Source organism: Musca domestica, unplaced genomic scaffold (assembly GCF_030504385.1).
Source record: "Musca domestica strain aabys unplaced genomic scaffold, Musca_domestica.polishedcontigs.V.1.1 1, whole genome shotgun sequence".
Lineage (NCBI taxonomy): Eukaryota > Metazoa > Arthropoda > Insecta > Diptera > Muscidae > Musca > Musca domestica.
In genome coordinates this window covers 979,634-1,003,901 of record NW_026712114.1, presented here as the reverse complement: position 1 = coordinate 1,003,901, position 24,268 = coordinate 979,634, and the positions used below count along the sequence as shown (strand labels likewise).

General features: G+C 35.2%; 2 protein-coding genes and 2 long non-coding RNA genes across 4 annotated transcripts in view; 3 read left to right on the top strand and 1 right to left on the bottom strand.

Annotated features, from left to right (window-relative positions):
- Window positions 1-12,862, bottom strand: part of LOC131806921 (ubiquitin carboxyl-terminal hydrolase 46-like) — a 134,606-nt gene extending 121,744 nt beyond the window's left edge. The window contains exon 1 of the mRNA XM_059131828.1: window positions 11,982-12,862. The gene's annotated coding sequence lies outside the window, so the exon portion shown is untranslated. The remainder of the gene's footprint in view (window positions 1-11,981) is intronic.
- Window positions 12,863-13,545: 683 nt separating this feature from the next.
- LOC131801155 (uncharacterized) lies at window positions 13,546-14,769 on the top strand. Its single transcript, XR_009341721.1, has 3 exons — window positions 13,546-13,676; window positions 13,954-14,027; window positions 14,155-14,769. It is a non-coding gene; the product is annotated as an uncharacterized LOC131801155 (long non-coding RNA).
- A 4,120-nt stretch (window positions 14,770-18,889) lies between these two features.
- On the top strand, window positions 18,890-19,928 carry LOC131801128 (uncharacterized). Its single transcript, XM_059119246.1, has 3 exons — window positions 18,890-19,045; window positions 19,425-19,498; window positions 19,564-19,928. Exons 1-3 carry the CDS (start codon window positions 19,034-19,036, stop codon window positions 19,796-19,798), a joined length of 321 nt encoding a protein of 106 aa, XP_058975229.1. The 5' UTR covers window positions 18,890-19,033; the 3' UTR covers window positions 19,799-19,928.
- Window positions 19,929-21,657: 1,729 nt separating this feature from the next.
- Window positions 21,658-23,735, top strand: LOC131806802 (uncharacterized). The gene is made up of 3 exons (XR_009344175.1): window positions 21,658-22,369; window positions 22,744-22,817; window positions 22,883-23,735. It is a non-coding gene; the product is annotated as an uncharacterized LOC131806802 (long non-coding RNA).
- The last annotated feature ends 533 nt before the right edge of the window (window positions 23,736-24,268 follow it).

Sequence of the window (24,268 nt, the reverse complement as noted above, 5' to 3'; positions counted from 1 at the left end):
GATATCATATAGCCCCCATATAAGTGTACCTCCCGATTTTCGGTATTTTGATGATTTTAACCACATTTTTCAATGGAATTGGCTTACACAAGGAGTTCTGCGTGACTACTTTACCCCCTGAAAAATAATTGTCTATATAGGTGCAGGACATCGTATAGCCCCCATATAAGTATACCTACCGATATTGGGTATTTTGATTATTTTAACCACATTTTTCAATGGATTTTTCTGAAATGCTACACAAGGAGTTCTTCGTGATTACTTTACCCCCTGAAAAATAATTTTCTATAAATGTGCAGGATATCCTATAGCCCCCATATAACTATACCTCCCGATATTCGGTATTTTGATGATTTCAACCACATTTTTCAATGGAATTGTCTAAAATGCTACACAATGAGTTCTTCGTGATTACTTTACCCCCTGAAAAATAATTGTCTATATAGGTCCACGATATCGTATAGCCCCCATATAACTGTACCTCCCGATATTCGGTATTTTGAAGATTTTAACCACATTTTCAATGGAATTGTCTGAAAAGCTATACAATGAGTTCTTCTTGATTACTTTACCTCCTGAAAATATTTGTCTATATAGGTGCAGGATATCGTATAGCCATATAACCACACCTCCCGATATTCGGTATTTTTATAATTTTTGCCACATTTTTCAATGGAATTGGCTAAAAATCCACACAAGGAGTTCCTCGTGACTACTTTACCCCCTGAAAAATAATTGTCTATATAGGTCCAAGATATCGTATAGCCCCCATATAAGTGTACCACTCGATTTCGGTATTTTTATGATTTTTGCCACATTTTTCAATGGAATAGTCTGAAAATTCACACAAGGAGCTCCATCTGAGTACTTTACCCCCTGGAATTGTCTACAGGGTGAATTGTCTACAGGGTGAGATAAAAACCTGCAACAAAGTCAAACGCCATAATTTTATATTTTTTTTTTCAATTTTATTGAATGAAAGCAAAAATATGTCGGAAATAGCTTCAAATTTTAGAATAAGTTTTTGATTTGTTCGAATTGGTCACATTTGGCACGAATTATGGCCTTCAAATGGCCAATGAAACCGTCACACGCTGCCCATATGTTGCTCAGCGGTATTTTGGCCAATTCCCGGCGAAGCGCTGGCTTGAGGTGATCGACATTTTGGTATTTTTCAGTGTCAACCTTGCTTTCCAAAATATTCCAGACACAATAGTGCAACGGATAGGTATCCGGAGATTTTGGTGGCCATTTTGCGCTGGAAATGAAGCGAGGGACTTCATTTTGTAATCATTCTTCTTGGGTGGCGTGTGCTGAGTGCGATGGTGCTGGGTCCTGTTGAAATGTCCAAGGCCTGCGGCCAAAATACTTGCTTGCCCAAGGCTTTATTAATACACCCTCTAGAATGTTTTCGTGATAATATTCGGCATTTATTCTGATGCCACGGTCGAGATAGACCATCGGCTATTATGGCGGCCCACACCATCATCATGGCCGACGCTTGAGTTCTGGTGTCTAACCGAAGCTGCACATTTTAAGCTGACCTTTTTGGCAAATAAACACGATTATTTTGTTTGTTTTCAAAATGCTGGACAACGAATGTTTTCTCATCGGAGACAGGGAAAACCAAATTCGTCAGTTCAGCACTTTCGGCCAAGCGAAGCAACTTTTTAGCTCTTTTGAGTCTATCTTCTTTCTCTTGCGGTGTAAGTTCTTGTGCTTTTTGGAATTTCAATGGCTTTACCCCGAGCTCGTTTTTCAATATCTGCCGAATGGAATATTGCGATATGTTCAGCTCACGAGCCATTTTTCGGCCACTGCGACGCGGTTTCGATCAAGTCGCTTCTTTATTTTTCGAACCATTTCTGCTGATTTTGGTGTTTATTCTGACCACTTCCTTGACGTCGGGCAACACTATCTGCATCACTTTAACGAGCGATGGTACGAGACACAAAAGATTTGTTCACATTTAATTGCTGGAGTTCTCTAACGACAGCCACTTGTGGTTTTCCAGCCAAATATAAAGAAATCACACTATCCCACTTGAATTCCATCACGAATAACATTTTTTCCGGAAAATTCTCACCAGAATGCTTTTGTACGCTTGTAAACAATATAATAAGGTATCACTGGAATAATTTTAACAGCTGTCGGACGGGTGGCTTAGAAATGACAGCAGTCTGAAGTTGGTTGCAGTTTTTTCATCTCACCCTGTATAGTGTACATACAGATAATATGTCTTTGGCGACTTATGGTAAAATTTAAAGCAGAATATTTTCGCTTTTGATGTCGTCCACCTGAAATTATGTCTTATTTTACAAAAATACTAAGACAATGTGCGGCTTTAACCATAAATCAAGGTTTTTTTTTGTGGAGATTTGGTGTACACTGAGACGTATAGAATTTATAGAATATTTTGATCCGATACGAGCACATCTTAATTGTGTTTTTGGACTTATTTGTAGAAAAGGGCATCAAATATCCCTTGTATAGTTCGACTAATGAATGATAACTTGTTTCATAAAAAAGTTTTTTTTGACAAAAATGCGAAATTCGTACCCGCAAAATCCGCTTAAATTTCGTGCGAACGTCATGATGATGATTCAATTTTTAAATAAAATGACAGATATACATATTATTCGCTTGGGTTAATACAACTAAAAACTGTCAGCGATTTGGATCTTTTAATTTCCGTTTTGGCTGGTATTTCTCGGATGTTTGTCGGCAGTAATGGCGAAAACACTATATATTTAAAGTGAAAGGATTCCAAGGAATATTAACTCGAATATTTTTCAAACCCTAAAAATGAAGAGAACTTCTCTGCCAGATTTCGGATATGTTGCGACACCTATGTATTCATGGGAAATATTAATGCTATTTTCTTTGGCAATATTCGTGGAACGCCCTGGAAGACATTTCTGGCTACATCGATGCTTCCCTATAGGAAACACCGATATGTGTGTCAAATTTTTTGAAATCTACTTTCACAAACTACTCATTTTTTTCGCACAGTGCTATTTCATTAAATCACCCATTATAATCTTAGTTTCAAAACTATAACCCTATTAGTGAAACATTAAAAATTACGACTTTGTATTAAAAATATTAACCCGACTTTATTCTAATTAACTTTAAAACTATTTTAAGTATGGTAACTCAAAACATTCTCTAGCTCAATTAAAGTTCAGTCAAAACGGAATGGCGGTGAGTGAGTCAAGTCGTTTTCTTTAAAAGAAAACAAAAAAAGTGTTAAAGCAAATGAAATCATTTTGCAAAATAAGAATTCCAATTCCGATTTAATGCAGTGAAACAAAACTAAACAGACTCCCTTGGAGCCAAATCTTAACAACTTATCCGCAGCTTTCTTCCCATTGAGGACATCTCCCTAACAATTAGGGCAGCCAAAAATCTTGGAAAGTGGCTTTAACGAATTCGCTGCGTGCCTTGCTGTTTAAACAGCCAATTCGATATAGCCAGGATTGACTGTAGAAAAAAAGGGTAACAGAAAGCCAAAACAAAAAGTGATACAAACAAATAATAACAAGTTTGGTTTGTTGTTAGAAAACAACAACAACAACAATACCAAAAAAAAAAAAAAGAATATCAATTTGGAATTGTTAACCGTTCATCAGTCAGCCATTTCAATTTGGTTATTGCTCGTTGTTTTTTTTTTTTTTTTTTTTTTTGGCACAGAAATACCAGCCAAAACGGAAATTAAAAGATCCAAATCGCTGAGAATTGTTAGTTGGATTAACACAAGCGAATAATATGTGTATTTGTCATTTTGTTTAGAAATTGAATCATCATCATGACGTTCGCACGAACTTTAAACGGATTTTTCGGGTACGAATTTCGCATAGAGTTTCGAAAAGGTCTTCTCATAGAAGACCAATAGGTCTTCTCATAGAAGGACAATAGGTCCTCTCATAGAAGACCAATAGGTCTTCTCATAGACGGCCAATAGGTCTTCTCATGGACGGCCAATAGGTCTTCTCATGGAAGATCAATAGGTCTTCTCATAAAAGACCAAAAGGTCTTCTAGTGGAAGATCAATAGGTCTTCTTCTCATGGAAGACCAATAGGTCTTCTTCTCATGGAAGACCAAAAGGTCTTCTGAGAGAAACCCATAGAACCCTAATAATTACAGGGTAAGATGAAAAAACTGCAAAAAACTTAAGACTGCTGTCATTTCTAAGCCACTCATCCGACAGCTGTTAAAATTATTCCAGTGAAAGCACATTATATTGTTTACAAGCGTACAAAAGCATTTTGCTGCGAATTTTCCAGAAAAAAAGTTATTCGTGATGGAATCCAAGCGTGATAGTGTGATTTCTCTACATTTGACTGGAAAACCACAAGTGGCTTTCGTTAGGGTACTCCAGCATTTAAATTTGAATACATTTTTTGTGTCTCGTACCATCGCTCGTTACCGTGAAACGGGTAGCGTAGCCCGACGTCAAGGAAGTAGACGGAAGAAAACAGCAGCATCAGCAGAAATGGTTCGAAAAGTAAAGAAGCGACTTGATCGAAACCCGCGTGGCAATGGCGAAAAATGGCTCGTGAGCCGAACATATCGCAATATTCCATTCGGCAAATATAGACCAGTACCTTTATGATACCCTACACCACTTTGCTAATGTAGTAGAGCTCCGCATAACAATTAAAAGTTTTTATGGGAGAATTCCATCATACACGCTATGATTATAGTTATAAGTTAAAGTTCAAAGGATTTAATATGCCGAAGCATTTGTATATTTTAAATTCGGACTTGTATTGACTTGTATTGTATTGCATTTGGTGCACAATTAATTTGAAATCGGATAAAGATATATATGGGAGCTATATCGAAATCGGAACCGATCTCGATAAAATTTGGCAAAGATATTTCTGAGCTGTATTTTATATATGTCCCTGAATATCGTTGTTACGGAGTGCATATTACGGCTGTGGGTAACAAATATAACAAATCGGATGAACAGTATATATGGGAGCTATAGCTATATCTGAACCGATCTTCATCAAATTTGAAATACTAGCTTCTAGACTCAATTCGGTCATAAGTGCCAAATTTCATCCCATTTTGGCAAATATTAGACGTTTGGTGCACAATAAAAGGTAAATCGGACGAAGTTATATATGGGAAATATATCCAAATCAGAACCGATCTCGATAAAATTTAGCAAGTGTATTTTTGAGCTGTATTTGATAAGTTTCCCCAAATATTGTTGTTAAAGAGTGCATATTACGGCTGCGGAGGACAAAAATAACAAATCGGATGTACATATCATAGTGCCCGAAACCTGGAAAATGGGCCGGGTGGTCCCGCTACTGAAGCCAGGCAAGGATGCCAGTAAAGGCGAATCGTACAGGCCGATTTCGCTTTTGTCGCCAGTAGCAAAGACTCTTGAGGCTTTACTCCTCCCCAGCATTAGAGGAAGCTATACAGTTGCCAACCACCAGCATGGATTCCGTCCACAACATATTACCACAACAGCATTACACGCCATTTCCACACATATTAGTAGAGGACTGAACCAGAAGAGGCCGTGTGACAGAACAGTGTTGGTAGCCGTTGACCTATCAAAGGCATTTGATACTGTCAATCATGCCACACTGTTTGAGGACGTACAGAGAACTACCCTCCGGCCAAGTTTGAAACGTTGGATAATCAACTATATGTGTGGACGCCAGTCGTACGTGGAATTCCGGAACAAGAAGTCCAAAGCCCGTAGAGTGAAACAGGGAGTTCCCCAAGGCGGGGTGATATCTCCGGAACTGTAACCTCTACCTTTCCGGAATTCCTCGCCCTCCAGACGGCATTGAGATCGTAACGTATGCGGATGATTGTACGATCATGGCGTCGGGTCCAGTGGTCGATGACATATGCGAATTTGAAACAATTCCGGTGAATAATGTCGCTAAAATCATCAAAATACCGAATATCGGGAGGTACCGTTACCTACATGGCCCATTTACGAATTTAACCTGCCTACCTGACAGACAGACAGACGGACATGGCTAAATCGTCTTAGAATTTTACGCCGATTAAGAATATATATACTTTGTTGGGTCTGACATGAATATTTCGAGAAGTTACAAACGGAATGACAAAATTAATATAACCTCCATAGTATGGTGGAGGGTATAAAAAAGGTTTGATTTTCCCTGATGATACCTTCTTATTTGCTGTAAGATTATCCATGATTGATGATATATGTGTAAGATTGAACACCTATTTCGCGAAATCGACACCCACACCTTTTTCTACATGGCCTGCGGAGTTGAGAACCGAGCTGAATGTGCAGGTTGGTTGGAATATAATACCGACCACGAGCTACCCCAAAATTATATGAAAATATCCGCCACGAAATCAACGGCCACACTCTTTACCACATGGTCTGCGGAGATGAGAACACAGCTGAATGTTCAGGTCGAGGGGAATCTAATACCGACCACGAACTACCCCAAGATTTTTGGGGTAACGTTCGACAGCATGTTCAAGTCGTCCGCGCAAGCCACAGCTATCTGCGACAAGATGAAAAGTAGGAACAAGGTCCTCAAGGCGCTAGCCGGCAGCTCTTGGGGTGCGGACAAAGAAACCTTGTTGACCTCTTATAACGCGATAGGTCGGTCTGTGGTCAACTATGCGGGTCCAGTGTGGTCTGCGAATACTAGTGCTACGCAGTGGAAGAATATCCAGACCTGCCAGAACGCTGCCCTGAGAACTGCGACAGGGTGCCTCCTCATGACATCAGTGGCCCATCTACATGAGGAGGCGAAAGTCCTTCCCTTACGTCAGCATAATCATATGCTTTCGTTGCAGTACCTGCTTGGGTGTTACCGTGAGAGTCATCCCAACCATCATATGGTGGATAACTCTCCCCCACCCAGGCGTGTCAGGAAGGACATACATGATCTAGAGAGGGAGGTTCAGCGCTACAAGAGAGAGCCTCTAGATCAAGAAGCCTATCAGGCAGGTCTGAGTGGCATTCACACCGATGCAGTCGCGGATGCTATTAGCAGTTATAAAGTGAATGCCGTCCTCGGAGTCCACCCCCCATCCATTGCAGCCGAAGAACTTCAGCTGTGTAGACAAACCAGGGTAGTTTTGGCGCAATTACGTTCAGGATGGTGTAGTCGCCTCAATTCGTATTGGGCACGAATTGATGAAGATGTGCGTGACGCCTGCCCGGCGTGCGATACAGGCCCGCACAATACGCTACACCTTTTTAATTGCTCAGCCAAACCTACCCAACTCACTCCAGAGGATCTCTGGCTACAGACCGTTAAAGTGGCCGAATTTCTAAACCTGGAGCTGGAACCAGATTAGCAGAACACAAACACACACATGTACTACTGCTACAACAACAAATCGGATGAACAATATCTATGGAAGCTATAGCTATATCTGAACCGATTTCGATCAAATTTGGCATTCTGATTTTCAGGCCTAATTTGTTTGTATGTGCAAAATTCCATACTATTCGGGCGTATATTAAACGTTTAGTGCACAATAAAATGTAAATCGGACGAAGATATATATGGGCTATCGAAATTTTATGGCTAATCTAAATTTTACCGATTATCTCCAATTTCAATAGGGTTCGTCCTTGGGTCAAACAAATGATTTGTGCAAAATTTTATCTGGATAGGGCAATAAATGCGAACTGTACTTTGTTTACAAAAATACATGGACAGACGAACGGACGGACATGCATAAATCGACTCAGAATGTGATTCTATGCAGATCATCAAAAGGAACTACGGGTCTATCTCGTTTCCTTTTGCCTGTTACAAACAAATGCACAAAGACATAATACCCTGACCACCTTATGGTGTAGGGTATAAAAAATCGACCGGGGCATCAGAATAAATGCCGAATATAATCGCGAAAATATTCTGGAGGGTATACTAAAGCCTTGGGCACGCAAACATTCTGGCCGCAGACCTTGGACATTCCAACAGGACTCAGCACTATCGCACTCAGCACGTGCCATCCAAGAATGGTTACAAAATGAGATACCTCGCTTCATTTCCAGCGAACAATGGCCAGCAAAATCTCCGGATACCAATCCGTTGGACTGTCTGGAGTATATTGAGAAGCAAGGTTGGCACTAGAAAATGCCAAAGTGTTTATCACCTCAAGAAAGCGCTTCGCCGAGAATGAGCCAAATTACCGCAGAGCAACATTCGGACAGCGTGTGACGGTTTCATTGGCTGTTTGAAGACCATAATTCGTGCCAAAGGTGACCAATTCGAACAAATCTAAACTTATTTTAAAATTTGATGCTATTTCCGACATTTTTGCTTTCTTTCAATAAAATTTAAAAAAATGTAAAAATTAGGGCGTTGTAGCTTTTTATCTCATCCTGTATATCCACAAGGGTTCTAATATTCTTATAATGGTCTTGTATTCGTTTTTTTATTCTGTACAATAATTTTGAACACCAATGTATCTACGCATAATGTATGCAAACAAAACACTCATTAAAATGATTTTATTTTTTTATCTGCTTTTTTTTTCAAAAAAGTCAAATCTTTAACCTAATTTTAATTCCATGTGAAGAGCGCAGCCGCAATGGGTATTTTGATGGGCACCGATGCTTAGATAGCTGGTGCCGCCATAAACAGGGAATCAAGAAACATAATTATATATTTTTGTTGATTTTAATTAAAATAATGAAGTATAATTATAAAGACCGATATCACACGGAACTAAGGAAAAACGAGAGAGATAGAGAGAAAAAAACCCAAACAAATTCAAAACATGAGTCAATAAAATTGGGAAAATTTGAATTGAATTGAATTTTTTCATTGCTAGAGAAACTTTTATTACAGCACTGATTTTGCTGATGCGTGTTGTTGTGACTTTTCTTTTGTTAATTCATTTACAAAAAAAAAAAAAACAACAACACTCAGCTGATCAACAAATAGTCAACAGGTTTTTGCTTACCCAATATTTGTTTTCTTCTCAACACACAATTTAAACAATTTCGTTTTGGTTGTAGGAAGTAATTTACAAAATGAAATTATTGTCAATGGAGCGGCAGACAGGCAGGGCAATGGGGCGGGAATAAATAGCAAATCGAAAAAGGGTAAGTAAACATGCATTGATGGCGGAGAAATTGCTGTCATAAAAACATGATGGGAATGCTGAACATTGCTGTCCGCCGTCAGACTAACCCTGTCACTGCAACAAAAACTGTTTAGTTTTGTAATAGGAAATTACAAAATTAATTTGAATTGAAATGATTGATTAGATTGTTGCAATTGCAATTACAGCTATGGAGGTAAACGAAGAAAAACAGGTGTACTTATATATATATATTGTTCAACATGGGTATGGGAGATGTAGAGAAGGTAGTTTGCGGTAAAAAAATGCAATGAAAATCGGTGAAGGATGCAATTTTTCCGCAGTAATGCTTTAGAAGTATTATGATTTCTACTTTTCTGGAAATAGTTTGAATATACTACTAACTTAAAATAGCAATGTAGTTGGCATTGCCATCATAAATAATCTGGATATCTAATCATCCTAACATTGCATAAAAAGAGGGGGATAGACAATCAAGTCGTTCATCTCATCTAAAAGCTAGGGAATACACAATTATCTTTTCTTTAATTTAAAACGTTGTTACTGTGTCCTTGGCGCCCAACGTGGTATGGGACCTTGCTCTCCAGAGCAACGGATTGGTATCCGGAGATTTTGGTGGCCATTGTGCGCTGGAAATGAAACGAGGAATCTCATGTTGAAAACATTCTTGGGTGGCGCGTGCTGAGTGCGATGGTACTGAGTCCTGTTGGAATGCCCAAGATCTGCGGCCAAAATGTTGCGTGCCCAAGGCTTTAATACACCCTTCAGAATATTTTCGCGATAATATTTATTTATTCTGATGCCACGGTCGATTAATACGAGCGAAGAGCCATCATCGGCTGTTATGGCGGCCCACACTATCACCATGGCCGGCGCTTGAGTTCTGGTGGCCACTCGAAGGTGCACATTTTCAGCTGACCTCTTCGGCAAGTAAACACGATAATTTTGTTTGTTTACAAACTGCTGGACAACGAATGTTTTGTTTTCTCATCGGAGAAAGCCAAATTCGGCAGTTCCCCACTTTCGGCCAATCGAAGCAACTCTTTAGCCCTTTTTATTCTATTATCTTTCAGTTGCAGTGTAAGTTCTTGTATTTTTTGCGATTTCAATAGCTTTACCCCGAGCTCATTTTTCAATATTTTCTGAATGGGATATTGCCATATTTCGGCCACTGCGACGCGGGTTTCGATCAAGTCGCTTCATTACTGTTCGAACCATTTCTGCTGATGTTGATGTTTCCTTTTGTCCACATTCTTGACGTCGAGCTTTTTTTCTGGAAAATTTTCACTAAAATGCTTTTGTGGGCTTGTAAACAATGCAATGAGCTGTCACTGGACTAATTTTAATAGCTGTCGGACGAGTGACTTAAAAATGACAGCAGTCTGAAGTTGGTTGCAGTTTTTTCATCTCACCCTGTATACGCAAAATCAGGGTATGATGCAAAGTGGGTTTGATGACATTTTTCCAAGTGGTTTTGAAATCCAATTTTTCCTGTTTGGGACTTTTTTTGCTGCTAAACGCCAACGTTGAATTTCTGTAGAGCCTTACTAGCTACAGTCAGCCTTAATATTGCTACAGAATGACCTGGTATGATGGATTCTGCTAAGCAGATTTTGATTGTGATACATTGATTTACTTGCTTCTCTGCAAGGCCTAATCGATATACAGAATAGGCTGAGATTGTGCATCTTGGGAGACTTAGGACTGACTGGAAACAATTTGAAGACACAATCGAGTGATTTGTTCCCAATTGCCTGTCGCCGGGAGAATAGTTTTCTGAGTACCCAACATTGAGTTTATGTAGAGAATATACATTTTTTACCAGCCGGCCTTACTATTGCTACGGAACGGCCTGGTATGATAGATTTTGATCGTGATACATAGAATTACTTATTTCTCTGCAAAGCATAATCGGCTGAGATTGTGGATTTTGGGAGATTTAGGACTGATTGGAAACAATTTGAACACCCAGCCAAGAATAAGTTCGGCTGGATTTTGAAGTTTATGCGAATGTTAGAACTCATTGGTTAGGTCTTTCGAATTTAGATGACTTGACATGACTTCTGCAAGGACATTTTGGTATAGAATGATTTTGGCCTTTGAAGATTGAAAATGGCTCTCGGCATAGCTACCACAAAAACTCAACAAAATCTCCTCTCAAAGAATTTCTGGCTGCAGTTGTCGTTGATGCTGCCTGGGCATGTGACGTTAAACTCCCCATGCATATTGCTTTCTTCTACAGGTGGTTTTACCTGGACTACCACACGAAATTAGGAAAGAAGTCGGGTAAGTTCTTATCTACGTTCTACCTCTAGTCTTTAGATTTGATCATTTGTGCTAGATCAAGGCCTTTTAAAATCCTCAATGACAAATCAACTACGCCTCAAAATACCGACCTCATCTTTCTTTTTCGCCTCTCATTTCTATAGAAAAAAAAACAATTATAAATGTTCCATTTAAATTCCTCTATGAAAAACAAACAAACCTGTATTTCGTGATGCTGCATGCAAAACGCCGACAGACGTCACGCATTTCAATATTTAAGACATTTCTAACTATATAAAAAATAATTAAAATAAATAAAAAGTTCATATTTATAAAACAATTAGCACAATATTACTTTACTTTGGTCGAAAGAATAATTCTTATGGCTTACACATGATATCACAATGACAGTTCCAATTGGATTTTTGCAGGGTGGTTTTGTGTAGGTGGCAACTTTGTTCTCAATTGATTGCAAAAAAAAAAGCGGGCAAGAGAGAAAAGAAAAAAACTCTCGAGAGATTATTTGTCATGAAACGCACAAGAAACAAACACAAAATATTCGCCAAAAAGGAAGTATATAACTGTAAATAAATACATATTGTGACATTTGGCAACTACTTACCTTAAAGAGAGTAATAATTTCTAGGTGGTTTAATGCCCCGTATAACAAAAATATTTTAAATATTTCTTGTTTCTTAAAATTGCACTGGTTTTTGTTTTGCAACAACAAAACAAACACACTGACACACATACAATGTTTTATAAACAATAGCAGCAGCACAGAAAAACGTTTTAGTTCAAGCTGTTAAAAGGTCCCCTCCATTCGTCACTTGTTCTTTTTATTGCTCACTGTGCTGGTGGGTTAATGTTGTGGCTTAGTGTTGTTGTTGTTGGTATTAGAGTTGATGCTGTTGTTGTTTTTGTTGTACTTCTTTTTTCTCTCTGCTTTTGCAATATGATATGACCAAATTACGTATACTTCGTTTCGTTTTCTTTCTTTTTATTTTTGTTGTTGTTTGCGGTTGGGTTTTGTTGTAAATTACCGTTTTTCTGCTTATTCGCTATTTTCCTTTAATTTTTTTAGCTTTCTTTCATTCAAACAATTAGAATTCACACTTTTTTTTGAGAAAATAACCACTGTTCAATAATTTACCTTTTTTCAAGCTACAAAACACAAATACATGCACAAACAATTGGAGTTTCACAATTTGTTGTTGTTTGTTGGTTTTTTCTCTCTGTCGTTTCGTTAGCTTTGTGTAAATTATGACAACGGGCACTAATTTCTAATTGCTTACGTATTTTATGTTAGTTGAGCAAGGATTTAATGATATATTTGCTTTTGCTTTTTCTTCTTTGCTTTCGGTAACTTGGCCTTGGTTTTGTTTGCAATTTTACACGGATTTTCTTCGTTTTTTTTTGGACAAATCTTCTAACGACAATCAACTTAAAGAAATTTGCCAGACCGTATCACGTCTGTCGTTTTTTTCGTTCGTTTGGCAATTGGCAATAGGGATTTAGAGGCCGAGTTTTGACTTATCGGCTTAAAAGGTAAAATCGATTATTTGCTGTCGATTGCTAAGATGGTTGACGACAGTTGTTTTGATGGGTTTTTGAAGTCTTTAGTTCTTCATAAGCATCTTGGCATTATGACTAGACATCTTAAACTGGTAAAGTTCTGTCTCGAGTAAATGTCAGATAAATGACAACATTTTTTATTTGACAACATTTTATTAATGAAATTTGACAATGGAAAGTACAGAAAATGACAGAGATGGACATGCTTATTTGAAATTACATTATCTTCTTGATATTACCATGATTTCAATGGTGCCAACTGAGAAAGTTCATTTTTTGGGCGTTGAAAATTCTTGTATTGGAAAAATATTTCCGTTTATTATAGGGTTATTCCACAAAATATTTTACGAGATAGAGGGTTGTTTTATCCTAAAATTTAAAAATTTATTGTCCAAAGACCACAAAAACATTCATGATGTGTTCCAAAACTGCAGGAATGTAAAAAAAATTTACTACGATAACCGATTTTCCCTTTATGGTACCGAGAAATATTACAAATATTGTAGATTCGCGCAGGTTTTACCAACTGAATTTAAAATGATTTCAAAGTTTTTTTTTTTTTCGATACCAAATATTTTGCTGGGATACCACACGCACTCAGAAATGTGGATGTTTAGGTGATCTCTAAAACTAGTTTTTGTCAGAATATAAAAACTGTTTTAATATAAATAGTGAAGATTTTTATGACGAACCAACTAGTCGCACATTTCTAAGAGAAGATAGAATAACAATGAATTTGAAGGTATTAAGTTTAAAAATAAAACAAAATTTTAAAATATTTACCAGTTGGAAAAAAGTGACAATGTTATTAAGAAGAAGACATAATTTTGGAAAGAGCCACCAATCCTCGTCAGTTCGTTTTTTTTTTATCAGGGGAACATTTATCTAAGGAGTTTTTCAACTATACCGAGGACAAAAACTTTTTATGTCCAACCACAAGCAACTAACATTTGTTCTAAATCTTATCAACGCTCCCACATAAAATACTTGACTATTTTTGTCTTTCGTAATATTTTCAGATATTCTTTGTGTGTATATTAATGGCAATATTCTTAGTGTCTACGTCAGAATCTGCCTCTATGAGGCAACCTAGGTAAATATGCCGTAGTAATATATATATATATATATATATATATATATATATATATATATATATATATATATATATATATATATATATATTTATATACATATATAATTTTTTTTTTTGTATTTTGTAGCGATTCAGGAAACAAGGATGCGGAATGCCCAAAAATGGACCAAAAGCAAATGGTATTGCGTACACAAAGCGAAAGCAATAAAGATGCTTATCCAGACTCTAAATATACTACACAAAATCCTTTCATTGCACATTATCCTGTAAGGGTTTTAAAATCATGTTCTGGGTAATTTTAATCACATGTTTACAACGTTCATAACAAACAGATGTTATCAAAGGAATAATTAAAAAAATAACTTAAGGCTACATTGATTTTAACTATAAACTAAATACTCTCATTAAGTTTTGTTCTGATTAATCACTTTTATTAATAGAAAATATATGACTTCAAATTGATGAGTAAACTGGCCATAAAGAAGCGAATAAGAGTTGTAGTTTTAGCATAAAAACAGGATATTTTTTTCTAATTAAGATATAATATAAATAAAATCTGAAAATACATATGTCCCTTCTAAATATTTAATATTTGAATATGTGCCCTAATCCGGATCCTAATCCAAAACGCCGATCAGTATGTTTGCATATTTTGCAGTAAAACTTTAATACAAAAAAAAAAAACTATTATACAGGTCTAAAATAAAATAAATGTGGAATGTAAAGAATACATTTAAAGAGATTTACGCATTTTTGTCCAATAAACTTGCTTAAAACTCATCCGAGCGCCTTTTTTCATCATCTTCACAACAGATCTTGCGTTAGCAAAAATGTTTGGATGAATGACTTTTGAACAAAGTTGGATGCTTATTTCGCTTTCTTTGAGCATTTTGGCTATTCAAAACTTTGATCCTTTGTAGGAGAGGTGCCAGGAGGAATGGTCCGCTCTCTACCATATTTATAACAGATCTTGTGTTTGTGGAAATACTGAGATGTGCCTCAATGAAAACGGATGTTTTTTTTCGCATTTTATAAGCTTCATGGATACGCAAAATGTAGGAGTGGACCGATATATCCCAATCTCACACCAGACCTTGGGTTAATAAAAATTTTGTTATGCGTGTAATTTGAAGAGAATCGGAGGCTTATTTCGGAATAGACACTTACATCACATTTTATAAGAGTTATAATTATTCAAAATTTTGACCCTTTTTTGGGAGTGGTACTTGATGGCGTAAGCCGATGTTGTCCATTTTCGCATCTTGATACGATACATGATTGATATGATTTTCCTAACTTTTTCAAATAATTTCAAACTTTTTTTCAAAATTTCAAATATTTTGCTGGGCACCACAAGCATTTAGAAATGTGCGAATAGGTGCGCCTTTGGATGTTTGGGTGATCTCCAAAACTAGTTTGGCCAGAATATAAAAAATGTTTAAATGTAATTAGTGAAGATTTTTATCACCATGAAGGTGTTAAATTTAAAAATAAAACAAAAATAATTATATAACAAATTATAAGTTTTGTTGTTGCAAAAAGTCAGGCTCAATTCCATTGATGTTGTACTAATAAAAACAATGGTTATATATTGACTGATGGATGGATATTAAGGTGATCTCTAAAACAAGTTTTTGTCAGAAATAAAAAAGGTTTTAATATAAATAGTGAAGATATTTATGAACAACTAACTAGTCGCACCTTTGCAAGAGAAGACAGCATAACAATGATTTTGAAGGTATTAAGTTTAAAATAAAATAAAATTGTTGCAAAATAGTCAGGCTCATTTTCATTGATGTTGTGCTAATAAAAACAATGTTTATACATTGTGTGGTGGAGAAAAATGGCAATGTTTACCAAAGGATAAGATGTATTTAGAATAAATCGCTAATTCTCAGTAAGTTCCATTGTTTTTTTTTTTTTTTAACATCTCCGATAATAAAAACCAGCTCAGCCGTAATAAAGAAAATTAACATTTCTTCTAAATCCTACAACCGATCCCATAAACAATACCTGACTATGCAACAATGAAATAAATACGGCATCCCAACACAAACAAAATATGCAAAATAAATTTGTTTAATTAATTTTTTCGTAATATTTATTTTTCAGATATTCTTTGTCTGTACATTGGTGGCAATAACCTTTATGTCTATGTCAGAATCTGCCTCTTTAGGGAAACTTAAGTAAATATACCTCTGACACAATCAAGTGAATATTTTAATTTTTTATTTTCTATTCTATTTTCTAGCGTTTTTGTAGATCGTTCTACTAGAGAGGAAACAATTTCACTGGACGATGATAAAAATTTGGTGATAAAAGGCCACCAGATTCAACGATGGCCACAATGGAGCAGTGGCAAAGAAATAGTATTGCACATCCAGTACAAAGGCAATAAAGATGGTTATCGAGCCTCTTATAATCTTACACAAACTCCTTTAAAAGCATTCCTTCCTGTGCGAATCCTTAAATCGCTTGTTAGATAATTTTTGATTTTAGAATGATTTTAATGTGCAATCATATGTCTACAATATTCCTTTTGACAAAGAGATTTTATCAAAGGGATAAGTTTAAAATATGTAAGGCTATTATGATTTACACAATAAACTAAATGCTCTCAGGTTATGTTTTTATTAATCAATTTTATTATGCCCTCAGTCATATGGCTGGAGAGGGTATATATCAAAACCAAAACGTGTCTAATCTTTGGACCAAATCCGTTTCAGGACATTTGGAGTTAACCTAGCAATGTCCTTCCGACTGATAACTCTAGAGGGGAGTACCAGATTTCATATAAACCTACTCCTTCTGGTACCTCCACCATAAAGGGTCAAAGTTTTGAATAACAACAACGGCTATAAGATCCGAAGTAAGCATCCGGTTCTCTTCGAATTACCTGCATCACAATATTTTTATTAATCTAAGGTCTGGTGTGAAGACGGTAGAGATTGGTCCACTCCTTTTTGGTACCTCTCCCACAAAGGGTAGCAATTTTTTAATATCATAAAACGCGACTTGGTACATCTCAATATTTCCACCAACACAAGATCTATTATAAAGATGGTAGAAATCGAACCATATCTTCCGATACCTCTCTGGTTCATGATTGTGAAATTTTTTGATTTCGCATAAAATTAGATATAAATGTTCGATTTTCTTCAAATTTTGCACATACCAATATTTTTATAAGTATTAAATGAAGTATGAAAATGGAATACTTCGGTCCACTTATCTTTTACCTCACGCTTATTTCCAAAACTTTGCACATATTTCATATAAAGTGAAGGAATTAGTCGATATAGTCCACGTTGTAATATTTATATCTTTGAAATCATACAAAGGGAGCCAGAGAAAGCCTTAAATAACGTGGAACTACTTATATTCATTTCTGATGGAATAATAAATTCTAGTTTTAGCATAAAAACCGGACATTTTTTATTAATTACATTTCTTTGAGATATATTATAAATACATTTATTGCCTAAACCCTTCAAAATATTTAATATTTGAATATGGACCTTAATCCTGAGTTAGGCCAAAATGCCAGTCAGTTTGTTTGCATATTTTGCAGTAAAACTTTAATATAAAAAAAAAAACTAAATAATACATTTAAAGAGATTTCCGTATTTTTGTCCAATAAACTTCTTTAAACTCACCCGAGCGCCATCTTTTTTGATTATTCGACTCTTTTTCTTTGATCTCAATCAGGCTTTTAACTCTGCACTAGAATTAGTTTATTTTACAATTTTTTTACAAATTATATATATAGGGAAAAAAACAGAAAACATATATGGAATTGAAGGATATCATTGTTTTATCCATTAACTGCAAAAATAGGTTTTTCCCAACTAAAATTCAAATAATTTCAATCTTTTATTTTTTTAATTCAAATATTTTGCTGGGAACCACAAGCACTTAGAAATGTGTGAATAGGTGCGCCTTTGGATGTTTAGGTGATCTCCAAAAATAGTTTTTGCCAGAATATAATAAAATTTTTAAATGTAATTAGTGAAGATTTTATGACCAACTAACTAGTCGCACATTTGTAGGAGAAGATAGCATAGCAATGATTATGAAGGTGTTAAGTTTTAAAATAAAACAGAGTTAATTATGTAAAAAATTGTAAGTTTTGTTGTTGCGAAAAAGTCAGGCTCAATTCCATTGATGTTGTACTAATAGCAAGTAAAAAATCTGTAAGTTCGGCCGGACCATTTGGTACAAATTTAACAATTTTCAAAAATATAAAATCCGTAAAAAAATCTGTTAAAATCTTAAAAATGCCGAATGTAGCCGTATATTATGGTCATAATCCTGCACAGGGATTTGTCATAATCCTGCAGAGACAATTTTCTGGCATAGGATGAAGTATTCATTACGAACTTCAAATACAAAATTTGAAATAAATCCGGTAAATAATGTCGTTAAAATCATCAAAATACCTCATATCGGGGGGGGGGGGGGGGGGGGGTGCCGTTATATGGGGGCTATACGAAGACGTGAACCTGAACATACAATTTTCTTTCATAGGCTGTAGTATCCATTACGAACTTCCAATGCGAAATATGAAACAATTCCGGTAAATAATGACGCTAAAGTCATCAAAATACCACATATCGGGAGGTACCGTTATATGGGGGCTATACGAAGACGTGGACCTACATGGCCCATTTTCAATACCAACAGTCCTGCAGACATAATACACATTTGAGTAAAATTTTATCAACCTACTTCATTTCGTTCGGGTGCTAGAGTGATTTCCACATACGGATAGACGGATGGACACTGATAAATCGACATAGAATTTTATGCTGATCAAAAATATATATACTTTGTGGGGTCTTACTTACTAACGGAATGACAAACTTAATATACCCTCCATACTATGGTAGAGGGTATAAAAACAAAACAAGTTTTTGCCAGAATATAAACAATGTTTTAATATAAATAGTGAAGATATTTATGAACAACTAACTAGTCGCACATTTACAAGAGAAGACATCATAGCGATGATTCTAAAGGTATTAAGTTTTAAAATAAAATAAAATTGTTGCAAATACTCAGGCTCATTTTCATTGATGTTGTGCTAATAAAAACAATGGTTATATATTGTGTGGTGGAGAAAAATGGCAATGCTTACCAAAAGACAAGTCAGTTCATTTGTTTTTCTTTTTTTTTTGTCGGAGGAATATTTAGTAGTTATTGAAAAAACAACTTCGACAATAAAAACCAGCTCAGCCGTAATAAAGAAAATTAACATTTCTTCCAAATCCTACAACCGCTCCCATAAACAATAACTGACTATTTTGCAACAACAAAATAAAGACGGCATCCCAACACATACAAAATATGCAAAATAAATTTGTTTGAATAATTTGATCGTAATATTTTTTTTTTCAGATATTCTTTGTCTGTACATTGATGGCAATAACCTTTATGTCTATGTCAGAATCTGCCTCTTTAGGGAAACTTAAGTAAATATACCTCTGACACAATCATGTGAATATTTTAATTTTTTATTTTATTTTCTATTCTCTAGCGTTTTTGTAGATGGTTCTAGTAGAGAGGAAACAATTTCACTGGACGATGATAAAAATTTAGTGATAAAAGGCCACCAGACTCAACGATGGCCACAATGGAGCAGTGGCAAAGAAATAGTATTGCACATCCAGTACAAAGGCAATACAGATGGTTATCGAGCCTCTTATAATCTTACACAAACTCCTTTAAGTTTATTCCTTCCTGTGCAAGTCCTTAAATCGCTTGTTAGATAATTTTTGATTTTAGAATGATTTTAATGTGCAATCATATGTTTACAATATTCCTTTTGACAAAGAGATTTTATCAAAGGGATAAGTTTAAAAAATGTAAGGCTATTATGATTTACACAATAAACTAAATGCTCTCAGATTATGTTTTTATTAATCAATTTTATTATGCCCACAGTCATATTTCAAAGCCAAACGAAATAACGGTTTTAGAACCTTGGTATCTTTGGACCAAATCCGTTTCAGTACATTTGGAGTCGATCTAGCGCTGTCCGTCCGTCTGCCTGTCTGGCTGATGCGCACCATAACTCTCGAGGGGAGTACCATATTTCATCCAAACTTGGTATATCGTAATATTATTTTCAAAGTTATATCGAGTTCGGAGATCAGCAATATCGGTCCACTCTTTCTAGTACCTCCCCCACAAAATGTCAACATTTTTAAAGAAAATAATTTATTGCACAGAAAGAGAAGGTATTTTGCTCCAACTTTGTAAATCCTAATATTTGAATCAGTGACTTCACCCCATCAAATACCTCCTCCACAAGGGGCCAAAATTAATGAAAATGAATAATTTTAACTCTTATAAAATGTGACGTAATAGTCCGATTGTCTTCAAATTACACATATCACAACACTTTTGTTAACCCAGAATCTGATGTGAAGATGGAATATATCGGTCCACTTCATCAAGTACCTCCCCCATAAAGGGTCAAAATTTTGAGTATCCATGAAGCTCATAAAACACAAAATTAACATCCGATGGCATTCAGACTTGACACATCTAAATATTTCCATCAACACAATATCTGTTATAATGATGTTAGAGATGGGACTACTCCTTCTGGTACCTCCCCCATAAAGGGTCAAAGTTTTGAATAAAAACAACGGCTATAAAATCCGAAGTAAGCATCCGGTTCTCTTCAAATTACGTGCATCACAATATTTTTATTAATCTAATGTCTGGTACGAAGATGGTAGAGATTGGTCCACTTCTTTTTGGTACCTCTCCCACTAAGGGTAGCAATTTTTAATATCTATCTAAACGCGAAATAAATATCCGATTCCATTCAGACTTGGTACATCTCAATATTTCCACCAACACAAGATCTATTATAAAGATGGTAGAAATTGGACCATTTCTTCTGGTACCTCTCCCACATAGGGTTCATGATTGTGAAAACAAACCGCTTAAAGAAAGCGAAATAACCATCCAACTCTCTTCAAATGTCACTCATCCAAATATTTACTAACACAGGATCTGTTGTGAAGATGTTATATATCTGCGAACCCCTTCTGGTACCTAACCCACAAAGGATCACAATTTTCAATACTTTTATCTGTCATAACTTGCGAAACAAGTCGGCTATTCTTTACAACTTGCTTTGTCTAAATATTTCTCTTAACCAGAAATCTGATATGACTATGTAATCAATCGAAGTTTTATGATTTCACATAAAATTAGATATAAATCTTCGATTTTCTTCAATATTTTTATAAGTATTAAATGAAGTATGAAAATGGAGTACTTCGGTCCACTTATCTTTTACCTCACGCTTATTTCCACATTTTCCAAAAATTTGCACATATCTCATATAAAGTGAAGGAATTAGTCGATATAGTCCACGTTGTAATATTTATTTTAATTTGAAATCATACAAAGGGAGCCAGAGAAAGCCTTAAATAACGTGGAACTACTTATATTAATTTCTGATGGAATAATAAATTTTTAGGCTAAAACTACAGCCTAAAAACAGGACATTTTTTATTAATTATATTTCTTTAAGATATATTATAAATACATTTATTGCCTAAACCCTTCTAAATATTTAATATTTGAATATGGACCTTAATCCAAAACGCCAGTCAGTTTGTTTGCATATTTTAATATAAAAAAACTATTCTTTTCTGATTATTCGACTCTTTTTCTTTGATCTCAATCAGACTTTTAACTCTGCACTAGAATCAGTTTATTTTAAATTTTTTTACAAATTCATATATAGGGAAAAAAACAGAAAACATATATGGAATTGAAGGATATCATTTTTTATCCATTAACTGCAAAAATAGGTTTTTCCCAACTGAATTTCAAATAACTTCAATCTTTTTTTTTAAAAAAATTCAAATATTTTGCTGGGAACCACAAGCACTTAGAAATGTGTGAATAGGTGCGCCTTTGGATGTTTAGGTGATCTCTAAAACTAGTTTTTGCCAGAATATAATAAAATGTTTAAATGTAATTAGTGAAGATTTTATGACCAACTAACTAGTCGCGCATTTGTAGGAGAAGATAGCATAGCAATGATTATGAAGGTGTTAAGTTTTAAAATAAAACAAAGTTAATTATGTAAAAAATTATAAGTTTTGTTGTTGCAAAAAAGTCAGGCTCAATTCCATTGATGTTGTACTAATAAAAACAATGGTTATATATTGACTGATGGATGGATATTAAGGTGATCTCTAAAACAAGTTTTTGTCAGAAATAAGAAATGTTTTAATATAAATAGTGAAGATATTTATTAACAACTAACTAGTCGCACCTTTGCAAGAGAAGACAGCATAACAATGATTTTGAAGGTATTAAGTTTAAAATAAAATAAAATTTTTGCAAAATAGTCAGGCTCATTTTCATTGATGTTGTGCTAATAAAAACAATGTTTATACATTGTGTGGTGGAGAAAAATGGCAATGTTTACCAAAAGATAAGATGTATTTAGAATGAATCGCTAATTCTCAGTAAGTTCCATTGTTTTTTTTTAAAAAAAACATCTCCGATAATAAAAACAAGCTCAGCCGTAATAAAGAAAATTAACATTTCTTCTAAATCCTACAACCGATCCCATAAACAATACCTGACTATGCAACAATGAAATAAATACGGCATCCCAACACAAACAAAATATGCAAAACAAAATTGTTTAATTAATTTTTTCGTAATATTTATTTTTCAGATATTCTTTGTCTGTACATTGATGGCAATAGCCTTAATGTCTATTTCAGAATCTGCCTCTTTAGGGAAACTTAAGTAAATATACCTCTGACACAATCAAGTGAATATTTTAATTTTTTATTTTATATTCTATTCTCTAGCGTATTTGTAGATGGTTCTAGTAGAGAGGAAACAATTTCACTGGACGATGATAAAAATTTGGTGATAAAAGGCCACCAGACTCAACGATGGCCGCAATGGAGCAGTGGCAAAGTAATAGTATTGCACATCCAGTACAAAGGCAATAAAGATGGTTATCGAGCCTCTTATAATCTAACACAAACTCCTTTATATGGATTCCTTCCTGCGTGTGTACTTAAATCAGTGTGTTAGATAATTTTTGATTTTAGAATGATTTTAATGTGCAATCATATGTTTACAATATTATATTCCTTTTGACTGAGAGATTTTATCAAAGGGATAAGTTTAAAAACTGTAAGACTTCATGATTTACACAATAAACCAAATGCTCTCAGGTTATGTTTTTATTAATCAATTTTATTATGCCCTCAGCCATATGGCAGGAGAGTATATATATCAATTGATACGGCCAAAACGTGCCTTATCGAAATAACGGTTTTAGAACCTAGGTCTCTTTGGACTAAATCCGTTTCAGGACATTTGGAGTCGATCTAGCGATGTCCGTCCGTCTGTCTGTCTCGAGGGGAGTACCAGATTTCATCCAAACTTGGTACTACGTAATATTATTGTCAAAGTTAGATCGAGTTCGGAGATCGGCAATATCGGTCTACTGTTTCTAGTACCTCCCTCCACAAAATGTCAACATTTTCAAAGAAAATAATTTATTGCACAGAAAGAGAAAGGATTTTGCTCCAACTTTGCAAATTCTAATATTTGCATCAGTGCTACTTCACCCCATCTGGTACCTCCCTCACAAGGGGGCAAAAAATGAATAATTATAACTCTTATAAAATATGACGTAATAGTCCGATTGTCTTCAAATTACACACATCACAATATCTTTATTAATATTTTTTTTTAATCTGATGTGAAGATGGAATATATCGGTCCACTCCATCAAGTACGTCCCACATAAAGGGTCAAAATTTTGAATATCCATGAAGCTCATAAAACACAAAATTAACATCCGATTGCATTCAGACTTGACACATCTAAATATTTCTTTCAACACAATATCTGTTATAATGATGTTAGAGATGGGACTACTCCTTCTGCTACCTCCCCCACAAAGGGTCAAAGTTTTGAATAACAACAACGGCTATAAAATCCGAAGTAAGCATCCGGTTCTCTTCGAATTACCTGCATCACAATATTTTTATTAATCTAAGGTCTGTTGTGAAGATGGTAGAGATTGGTCCACTCCTTTTTGGTACCTCTCACACAAAGGGCAACAATTTTTAATATCTATGAAGTTCATAAAGCGCGAAATAAATATCCGGTTCCATTCAGACTTGGTACATCTCAATATTTCCATCAACACAAGATCTATTATAAAGATGGTAGAA

Coding starts and splice junctions, on each gene's coding strand:
- LOC131801128 (XM_059119246.1), top strand. Junction 19,499..19,563: donor GCCTCTTTAGGGAAACTTAA/GTAAATATACCT, acceptor TCTATTCTCTAG/CGTTTTTGTAGATGGTTCTA.